Source organism: Plectropomus leopardus, chromosome 17, assembly GCF_026936395.1.
Source record: "Plectropomus leopardus strain MGB_pleo_1.0 chromosome 17, ASM2693639v1, whole genome shotgun sequence".
Classification (NCBI taxonomy): domain Eukaryota; kingdom Metazoa; phylum Chordata; class Actinopteri; order Perciformes; family Serranidae; genus Plectropomus; species Plectropomus leopardus.
The window spans coordinates 24,973,589-24,984,280 of NC_142192.1; the positions used below are offsets into that span (position 1 = coordinate 24,973,589).

The 10,692-nt window shown below is 41.0% G+C and overlaps 1 protein-coding gene across 1 annotated transcript in view; it reads right to left on the reverse strand.

Annotated features, from left to right (window-relative positions):
* Positions 1–10,437, reverse strand: part of sdc2 (syndecan 2) — a 63,591-nt gene extending 53,154 nt beyond the window's left edge. Inside the window, exon 1 of the mRNA XM_042506687.2 lies at positions 10,002–10,437. Coding sequence (XP_042362621.1) covers positions 10,002–10,061 — 60 coding nt within the window. The 5' untranslated portion in view covers positions 10,062–10,437. The remainder of the gene's footprint in view (positions 1–10,001) is intronic.
* Positions 10,438–10,692: the final 255 nt, after the last annotated feature.

Genomic DNA, 10,692 nt, shown 5'->3' on the forward strand with positions numbered 1-10,692 from the left:
AGTGAATAAAAGGTTTATTTCAACCAAACCAAATTTGGTTTTTGTTGGAAAAAGGAAAGATGAACCAAGGCAGTTTTCAGAAGTTTTATTTTTTTCTGTCAGCTTTAAATGAACTGTGTTTTACAATGATAAAATTACAATTTATTTAAATGGAGTCTGGTGGTTTTGGTGAGTTTTCAGGTAAAACGAAAAGGATTTTAATCTTTAAAAAAAGTAATGTTGCCAGAAACCTATAATAATTATCTTAGCCTGTCAGTGGCAAATACAAGCACTTTTAGTGGACCTACATTTATGGTGGCTTTGCAGCCTGTTTTACCAGTTTTAAAAACAGTTGTCTCCATTAGTCACTTATACACAAAAACATGGTAAAACAGGGTTCAAGTTGACAAAATATTGAAATATTAGCCCATTGAATCATGCATGTTATCTCTAGTTTCCATTTCTGTAAGACAGCTAGTGAGCTGGAACAATAAAATATTTAACAGATCAACAGAAAATTAATCAGCAACTGCTATTTTGTCATTTTTGCTGAAAAACTGAAGACAAATATTTGATGTTTTCAGCTGCTGCAACATGAATATTTTCTTTTAGTAAACTGAGTATTTTTGGCTTTTGGTCAGGCAAGCAAGACATTTAAAAGATGGTTCAGGAGGGCATTTTTCCCTAAGCGAAAAATCGTGAAAATAATTGGCAGATCAATCAAGATCCTAATGGTGCATTTAAAATTCTTGCTAGACAATGACAAAAAAAGAGAGTAGCATAAAAGAATAAAGGAATAGAAACAACATTAGTAGTTTACGGCTCCATTCACAGAGCACTGGAGAAGCAAAGTTCACAAGTTTGACTTTTTTCCACTGCAAATCATTTGGGGAAAAAAATATTAATATATGCAGAAACTGCACCTGTTTTTACAGATTACAGACTATAAATTAGTTTCAGACTTGGTGTTAAAAGGGTTCTCAGTCTGATCCTCAGTAGCAAATGAAACTCCACTCCAAGTGTTTTCTTTAATTTAGAGCCCAGCAACGTGCTTTTATATATTTGCCCTCCTTTTGACCACCACTCTGTCTAACAGTGTGAGTCACTGTCTGGACTGTTTTGATGATGTGGTCACAGTTTAGACTTTCAAACATCGGATGTCTGCCACAACAGTACACAGGAACATCTGGACACAGATCTAGGTCTTTACATCATGGTTCCTCCAAATCAAAATAAGGAAATGAAGCAAACCTCAGCATAGTCAGTGCTCGCCATCGCCTTTGAAATTAAACTAGGATTAAAAACGAGGATATGAAAGCTCTGCTGAAGATGTTTGTTTTTGCCAGGAATATGGAGCGTTGGAGACAGATGCACATTTTCCTGAGCGTGTAATAAACCATCTTATTATTAAATTACAGGTTATGTGCTCATAAGGAAGTTATTAAAAGCTGGGAGTGTTCAGGAGTCTACTGAGACTCCCCACGTGGAGACAGGGATGGAAACACATCCACTTCCTGTTTTTTTGTAATCCATTACAATGGCAAACACATCTCAATGCTGAATATTCATGAGCGCTCAATTGCAGCCTTTAAAGCCACTGCTTTTAACTAAAACGAGATGAGTTTGCATGCATTTAGAGGAAGAAGCACCGTCCTGTGAGGGGAGTTCACTAATGAATTCCCCTCTCCAGCTCATCAGCTTCCCCAAATACCCTCCGGAGTCTCCCAGTTTTCTCATGAAAACAGCTCTAAATTAAGTGACTGCATGGAGTATAATTTGCGGTCGGTGATACACCCTGCATAGAAAGCATGATTTACACGCTTAAGCTCTTTCTGCGCTGTTTTGATTCGAGCTGAGGGGAAATAATGGAAACACCAGACATTAGAAGTACATTTTTTCTGCTCGGAGGAACGCCAGTGCAGATATCAATTTGGCGCCTTTTAGAGACGATAAAGCGTGCTCGTAAATATGTGTGAGCACAGATGTGTTAAATGTGCCGTGCCGTTTTCCACAGCAATCTTGGGAGTAAGATGGAAAAAAACCTAGTTGACGTCATGGCTTCAAATGTCTGCCATTTTTTTGGGTTAGTGTACAGATGGAACACATTTGGCCTTATGATCGTTGTCTCTTCAGCAGAACAAAGTCGAGCGAGAAAGTTTCACAAGCCGCGTTTGATTTCACTTCATCCTCTAACGAGACGGCCAACAAAACCTGAACTGACCACAAGTCACGCTAATGATATTTAATACAGGAATTGTTTTTTTTTCTTAGTTAAAGTAACTTCAGCTTTACAATAAATTGCAGTGACAATTCTTCTGAAGATTTTTATGTGCTTTTACATCTCTTAACAGTATAAAATCCACCAAAAAGAGCAACAGTAAGATTTAAAATTCAACACAGTAGAGCTGAAACTCTTGTCTACCAAAGAGGAAAAACACTGACAAACTCAATATTGTTGATCTCTCATGGCGTACCTTCTCTTTACCTTGCTCATCTTTGAGAAATAATCCCTCTGAATAGCAAGAAGTGGAATATTTACAACTATTTGATCAAATCACTAGGTAACCTAACAAAGGCTGGTCTCACCCCCAGGGCCTCAAAATACACTCTTTGAGCAATGCCCCCAGCATCATTATAGTGATGCCTGAGGCGCCATTTAGCATCTGTGTGAGGCTTTCAACCAACTCCAACATCATCCCACCCATGTCATTATTAGGCGCTCAGAGCAACAGACATAGTTCTACAAACACAAAAGTTTGCTAATGGTGGGAGAATCTGTGTCACTCAAAACCAGGTTTTCCTCTCCACACACCACTGGCATATAGGGACATATTGGCATGAATGAAATACAATATAATAAGTGTTGTTTTCTTTAGTGTATAATAACCAAAAAATAAGAACCGTTTTGTTCTCCTTAACTTAGAATGAGCCATTTTTATCTGCATAGGGAGCGGCTCCCAAGATTATGGAGCTCGACATGTTGTTTCTACAGTAGCCCAGAACGGTCAAACCAAACACTGGCTCCAGATATAGTCATTCACATTTTTGCGTTTTTGCATCGCCCATCGTAGTAAGAAGCCCAACTGCAATGAGCAGCATCAGAGTTACGCCGTTATTTTGGATAGCAAGTGATCTTTGGAGAAAAACTCCTGAAAGTTTGGATCTAAAGTTATCAGAGAAAAAAAGATGACTTCAGATTAGCACGTGTTGGACTAGCCGCCCGCAGCGGCATGCCAAAGTGCATTGGAAATGCAAGGATTTTTAAGCTGCAACTGCTTTATTTGATTTTTGATCAGTTTAAATCACCAGGTGTGTTTGTTTTGGAAAGGAAGAGACCTTTATAGATAATTTGGTTCACTGTTTAAAACTTCCTGAACATCTGGGTCAGACAAAAGTTAGCATTTATTAACTTATAAGAGAAAAGTGGTGAGCCTGTTGTGGACTAGCAGCCCATCACCGAGATGCCAAACCGCATTGGGATTCACTGATATTAACATAAAACAGCTTTATTCTGTGTTTATAGCTCTTTTAAGCGCCTGTTTATCGACCTCTGTGGATAATTCACCTCCCGATAAAAACCTCCTGAATGATGAGAGCTGAAGGAATGCTAGCCAGGAGAAGTTTTCGCTGGCTGCAATCTACAATTCATCACTAGACAACCCTATACCCCCCTAAACACACTTCACCTTTAAAAAAGTGTGAGCACTAAGTATTTATCACACTAACTATAGAGTGGAAAGTATGGGCACATTCCTCCAACTTTCACAAACTGTTCCCAAAGCAGTACAGTACTCACATACCAAACACCACTAGCAGCGCTCTGTTTACCACATGGCCTCGTCCCTTTCATTTCACCCCCTGCCAAGTTAGACACTTTTCACACCTCACACAGCAGAGCTCCAGACAGGTCCTGCCCGTCTTGGGAAAACCTGAACACCAAAAGGGAGGCAGGGTTCACACTCTTCCCCCACTACTTTTTCCTTCATTGCCCTTTTCTTTTTCCTCCTACCAACTAAAACTGGAGGCAGTAAAAAAAGAGAAGAAGAAAACAGACGTACTGACACAGGGTTTTCCCCATTTCTCTTTGTCACAACCACAATCCCCTCCGCAGCACTCCTGCCAAGGAAGTTTCCATTTGCTAAGCTAATTAAATAGAAGAAAAAGGGGGAAGAAAGAGGGTGGGAATAGAGAAAGAGTAATGTTCCAGGTCTACTATGTCTAAATATTTTCATCTAAATTGCCACAAGCACATGCACAGGCTTTTATTGTCCACTGTTGCAGCCTCTGACAGTCTGTTCTAGCTATGGTGGCTGTGGCCCAACATAAACCAGTGCTGCTGTCGCCATTTTTTTTTGCTGCAGCCACATCTCCCTAATGTGTTTTCCCTATGCCATGGTGGCTGAGATGACAGCGTATTTTATACACGTGGCTATAAACTCGCGCATACCCAGAGGGACATAAAAAGGCACGGATGCACAAACTAACGCATGCACAGTCAACAGAGTTTGACTGTTTGTGAGTCTTTACTAGTGTGCACAAGTTCCTGCCAAAGTGAGAGCCTCTTCCAACTCGTCGACAAGAGAAGAAGAGGAGGAGGAGGGGAGAGGAAAGCAGCTCCTTTTTAAACACACATACGACCTGCAGATGTTGGCAAATTCAATGCAAGCACTCACATCTTAAGGGAAGGGAAAAAATGGGGAGTATCTTGTGTGAAAAAAAAGAGAAATCTACTCTTTTCCCTTCATTCCTTCCAGATGCCTTGGAGGGAAATATAATGCCACTGTTCTCAGTATTGACAGGTAGCATCTTGACCAGAGAGATGTGGCAAGGGGGGTGCAATGTAGAGAGGGACAGAGAAAAAAACAACACGGGGGAGGCATGTGTGTGTTTATGTGTGTGCCTGCATGGTGACAAAACAGGAGTTCATGCGTGGACACAGATGGATTCAGGGAAAGAAGAGGAGGGGTGGTTTCTGTTGTGCTTTCAGTGGTCCAGCAGCCCCTGCCTGCTGCCTTCTGTAGAGTCCATTAGCGATTGCATAATGCTTGGCAGACAGGGACCGAGTGAATGCAACCCCCTGAAGGGTCGGACACCAGCGAGGAGGTAGGTCGCTCTGCAGAGCAAGAAAACTCGCTGTTCCCATGTGTGTCAGCGGCAGTATTTATTACGAAAATAAAAAAGAAAGCTGTGGCTTTTTCACAGTTGGACAAAACGCAAGCATGCAGGGGAGCTCCTTGTGTGTCTTCAGTTTGAGGAATTCTAGGTTAATGCAAAATAAAAGAGCATCATTAAATATACAGCAGGGGAAGCTGCAGTCGCAGCGCAGCATCTGGCCTCTGCTTCTGTGTGGCACTACATCTTTTCATGCCTCTGCTCCGTCATTACCCTCTTATACCTCTGCTTTTATTAAACTCTTTATTTGGCCATTTGTATCCTTGCATATGATTCTTCACTTCTCTTATCCTTCTCTTTAATACAGAATGACAGAGAAGAGGGTAAATATTTTGTCCACTCACTGAAAACAGGCTTTTTATTTATCCAACATGAAGTATGCTGGAAATGAAGTGCTTTAAATGAAGCGTATTGCTTTTATCAGCAGAGAATGAGGAGAAAATTTCTGACGTACGCGCCTTATTCAGGCAGCAGAAGCTTTGTGTTGTGAAACAAACAGTGATGGGTTGCGTTGCCTTGGAGAGGGTGTCAGGAGGATTAAAAAAACATTAGGAGGAGAGTAACATGCTTTTAGGATCCATATAGCTCAGAGATCAGTCTACAGAAACAGAAATAATAGTGTGGGTTATTCATTGAATCTGTGAGTGAATGATGTGTATGGATTTTCGGGTTTTGGAGTATTTGTCTGGAAAAATGCACGAGGCGGCCTTCAGTTGAGAGGAAGGTCAGCGTTTGCGCCCGTGCCTTTCATTTCATTCCCACCAAATCAGCAGATAGAACGCCAGAAAATAAAACTGGAATATTGCTGTCGGATGGAGATAATACATCACTTACAATGCGCAGCCCTGCACCTTTACCCCTCCCTCGAAAAGCCATCAAAGGCTTCAAGTTGAAGTCTTGTATTTGCTGCCGTGGCCTTTTCACCCTTGAAATACTATAAAGGATTTTCAAAGGCTTAGCAGGTCTTCTTTTTGACCATTTCGGGGTAGTTTATCATAGCAATATGACCTCACTTGCCCTTATGAGAGAAGACTAAGACAGCTTTCACCCTGCATCATCTTCATGGATGGGATGAGCCCATAACAAATGTCCTAGACAAAAAAAACATGTGAAATCTTCTTTCTCCAGAATCAGTCCAACTTGAGACATTACGTGTGATTTTGAGTCCTATTTCTCTCTGCCTCTCTCTCCTCTGCACGTCCTCAGAGGCAGCGCTCACCCAGCTCAAACCCTGCCCTCCTCTGAAGTGATTCTTTTGAGTCCAGCATCAGAGTGTGAGACAGCACTCAGAACCCCCTTGTAAATCACAGATGTAAAGGGAGGTGAACAACACCCACGCTTCCCACCAAAACATGACACAAATTACAGACCACAGCATCTGGTGAGTGGCGCGCACTAAAAACACGGCGGAGTGGGCTGAGCTATAAGCTCGGCCAAACTCGTTCACAAAAGTTCTTGGAAGCAGAGGAGTAGAAAACGTGACAAAAACGAAGAGGAGTTTTAGAGAAGAGCAGAACTTTACAGTTCCACATGTTGACCTCATCTAATGAGAGCCATGATAACAGCACACCAGCGTGGCTCCACGGAGCTTTGCATCCTGCAAAACAATATTTTCCTTTAACTAGAGGCTTCAGCATGTGCAGAGACCTCACATGTTGCATTACTGTCAAAGCATTACTTTTAAGCAGGTGAGCAAACTGATGGGAAAAAGCGAAAACGAGGAACATAAATGGTTTCTAAACAACCGCTCCACTGTTTATATGACAATATAGCACAGGTGTGGTAAAGTCATTGTATTACAAGTCACAGTTCAGTCTCAAGTGTTTGCAATCAAGTCCCAAATCAAAATGGGCACGTCTCAAGTCAAATCCCAACTCAAGACCGTTAAGTCCCGATTCAAGTCCCAAGACCTAAACATTGAGTTCAGGTCCTGAACACATTAGAATGGGCTGTTCACCAAATGTATTGCCTTTTAACAACACAGTAATAGTATATAAAATACACAAAAATTTTGAATTCCCTTTAAAATTTGTAGGGTGGTACCAAACTCCAAATTTTGCAAGTCAAATCAGATTTGGCTGTTCAATACGAATATTCGACAATTCTGTTTTTTGGGGGGTTCATATAAAGTTTGCAAGTTTGAATGAGGTTCAGCTGGACACTCAGTGTGACAGCGTATTCATGTAATAGAGTAAACAAGCTAGCAGCACGAATGATGGGTAATAAGTGCACAACAATTTTTTGCCAACACTAGATATTAACCAAAAGCCAGAGACTGTCTTTCTGAGTTGCTGTGAGATGTAAGTTCACCATTTCTGAGAAGAAGAGAGAAGATAATGTTATCTCAGAGCATTACAGTGCAGGGAGTCTCTTCCTCAGTATCATAAAAGTAAAGAGCGTTTTCTCTGCAGCAAAATCTGGGGACCAAAATTTCCCCAGAAGTACACACAGCACACTGACTAGCATAAATAACCTGTAATGAAACATTAGTTTTTCGTGGTTCTCTCCTGAATATTTGATTGGATGCTGTGGGTTTTGTTCAAACCAAGTCAACCTTTTTAAATAAGTGTTGACTTGCTATTACTTAATAGCATTTATTGTTAGTTGATTCAGGTAATGGGGGAAAATGAATTGATTATTGGGACACTTTTTAATAACATACTATTTCATCTCGAAGTACTATCAAGTCAGAAGGCTCAAGTCCAAGTTAAGTCATTGGTGTTGTGTTGCAAGTCCTTTTGATTTTGTCAAGTTTTGGCTAAAGTCTTCATAATTGTGACTTGAGTCTGATTCGAGTCCAAGTCACATGACTCCAGTCCACACCTCTGCCATATAGGATTGTGGGTGACAGAAAAACAGTTACTTTATTGTGAAACAGTTAATTTTTTCACTGCCAAGAGCAGTGAATTTTATCTCATAATAATAATAATCATGCATGTTATGTGTATAGCCCTACAAAGATAGTTAAAGGCTCTTTACATGCTAATAATGAGGTCAGAAAAGCATTAACAGTATGAAAACAACTACAACAATGAAAATGGATGGGTGGGACTAATGGATCACAGATTACAGGCAGATTTGGGTGGGTTTTAAGTGCAGGTTGTGAAAGAAGGAAGTCTGAATGTTGTCAAAAGCAGAGTGTTACACAGTATCCCAGTGATGCGATGTGATAATTAAAACACACAGCTGTGCCTAAAGCAGGTTATCAACCACTTATCAACCCCAGTGCCAATAGTGAGAATCAATGGCACGTGTCAGGTTCTACTGAGGCCTTCAGGGTACGCAGATAAAGGGGAGGTAGATATCGATCCGGTTCAAGCGTGTGTGTGTGTGTGTGTGTCTGTGTTTGTTTTTGGAAAGTCATGGTCAAGCATCCCATGTTCATGTAATGGATTATCCTGTTTTTGGCCAAAATAAGGAGGATTTGGGGATATTATACTTGATGTGACCAGAACATTATCACCCTGTACTGTAATTCAATGCAGTATTGTAGTAACCGCTGAGTCCGTAAAACTTTTAATAGTGGACACTTACATAAAGATGTTTTATTTAATTGTTAAAGGCTGTGATTTTCTGGCATTATACTCCTGTAAATCCAGTTTCATGTATGCTCTATGGATATTGGGCCATATATAATTAGTCAGATAAACAGCCCATTTGTAGTGTACAGAAACACAGCTCTGGTGTGAAAAAATATCCTAGAAAACATGTAAAAAATGTACCCTGAGGGTGACCTCGTACAAAACAATGAGTCATTAAAACAACAGTGTCTGAATCAGCTAATCAGCGGCTTCAACAGAGGAGGAGGCACTGCGCCAAGCGACAAGTCACAACCCACAGAGAAACAACAGGAGGGGACAATAATGACAGGGGCTGCACATGAAAGTGCCAAAATCTGTCATTCCAACAGCTCGGCCAATTTGCAGGGTGATGCACACTCAGCGAGGAGGCACGACACTGATTTGAACCTGAAAGTAGATCAAGGAAGCAACAGCAACAGGAGACTTTTTCTAAGGCAATAGCCTTAGAAAAAGGCTGTTACTGATTATAAAAAGGGAGAGATTTTGCATTAAAGTTAGAATATAGCTTAAATGCACCCTATTATTTAAAATGTCAAAACTTTTCAATGCTTGCTACCAAAAAGAAAACTAAAGAGTGATACAATAATGATACAATTTATGCAATAATGCATCTATTCCAGTAGCTTGGCTTGTTCATAGCTGTCATAGGAATCAGATCACTGCACTGCTGCAGCTATAATGCTCATGTAGAGACGTTTTGTTCCCTAATGGTCAGTGTGGTGATTCTCTCCTTCATTTCAGATTTGATGTTTTAAAAGCGTCCCTCCAAATATGTCTTGCAATTATTTTGAAGCTTTAAAAGAAATGTTTGGGCAGCAAAACAAGCTCTTTGGATAAACTTTGTCCATAAAGGTCCCTTTAAAGTCTTGCTCCATGTTGCAAAAAAAAAAAAAAAAGGAACACCTACAGGCAGAGAAAGAAGCATATTTACCTCCATAGGCTCCATTTATGTCATATGATTTAAAGAAAACTGTTTTAGGCTCAAGTCTCGTGCAAAGTGTCAGCAATAGGCCTGTCTTGCTTAGTTGTCAAACGCAGAGATTCAGACAGACATGACGACAAACTACAAATTAAACCGCTCTCGTCGTTTATTTCATCTTATTTTGGCAACGTTTTTGCACAACGTGGAAAAACACACATAGAAAGCAGCGAATGCGAGTGTTTTCGCAAACAAACAGCCAAAAAAAAGCAGCGAGTGGTCCATACGTGGACCCGAGTTTCTCCCCCACAGCTATTACCCCGTTTTAAGTTTGCTCTCCAACAACTTACCCTTTCCCCGGAGAGGAAGACGGTCAGCCCGAGGGTCAAAATTATCCAAACGTTCCTCATTATTCCTCTTTATTAATTAAAAACCGCCTTCTTGCGCGCTAAACGACAAGTCTTTCCCCCTCTTCTTCTTCTTCCCTCTCGCTTTCCTTGCACCCTTCGCTCCAACTCCTGCCGCTTCTCTCTCTCAGGAGTGGGATCCCACCGGATACGTGTTGCGTTTTGGTTATTCCTCCCCCCTCCTCTCTCTCCAGGCACTTCTTTTTTTCTTTTTTTTTTTTCTAGTGTAAATCGGACAAAATATATACAAATAAAAGCACGGCTTAATTTGCAAAGTCCCCCTCGCGCGCGCCTTATGCCAGTAAAAAACAATTCCGCACGAGACACCTAGCTCGCTCTCCTCTCTCCCTCAGCGCTCACTTGAAATAACGAGGACAAAGCGTTAAAGCAGCGCGAGCACGACTGACGCTCTGGGTGAGTGCGTGCGCTCTTTTCGGCCATGTCACCGCGAGACGGAGAGAGAACTTGCGACAAAAGTAGCCCCCTCAAAAAAAGGAAGCCGGTAATTACAGAGCAATCATAACAAAGCAATTATGTTGTGTATTGACGTGTTGTAAGTCCTTCTACAGATTAATATCAATTATTGTATTTTTTTTCTGCCGGGGAGGTCGGATAACAGACTAATTGAGCCATT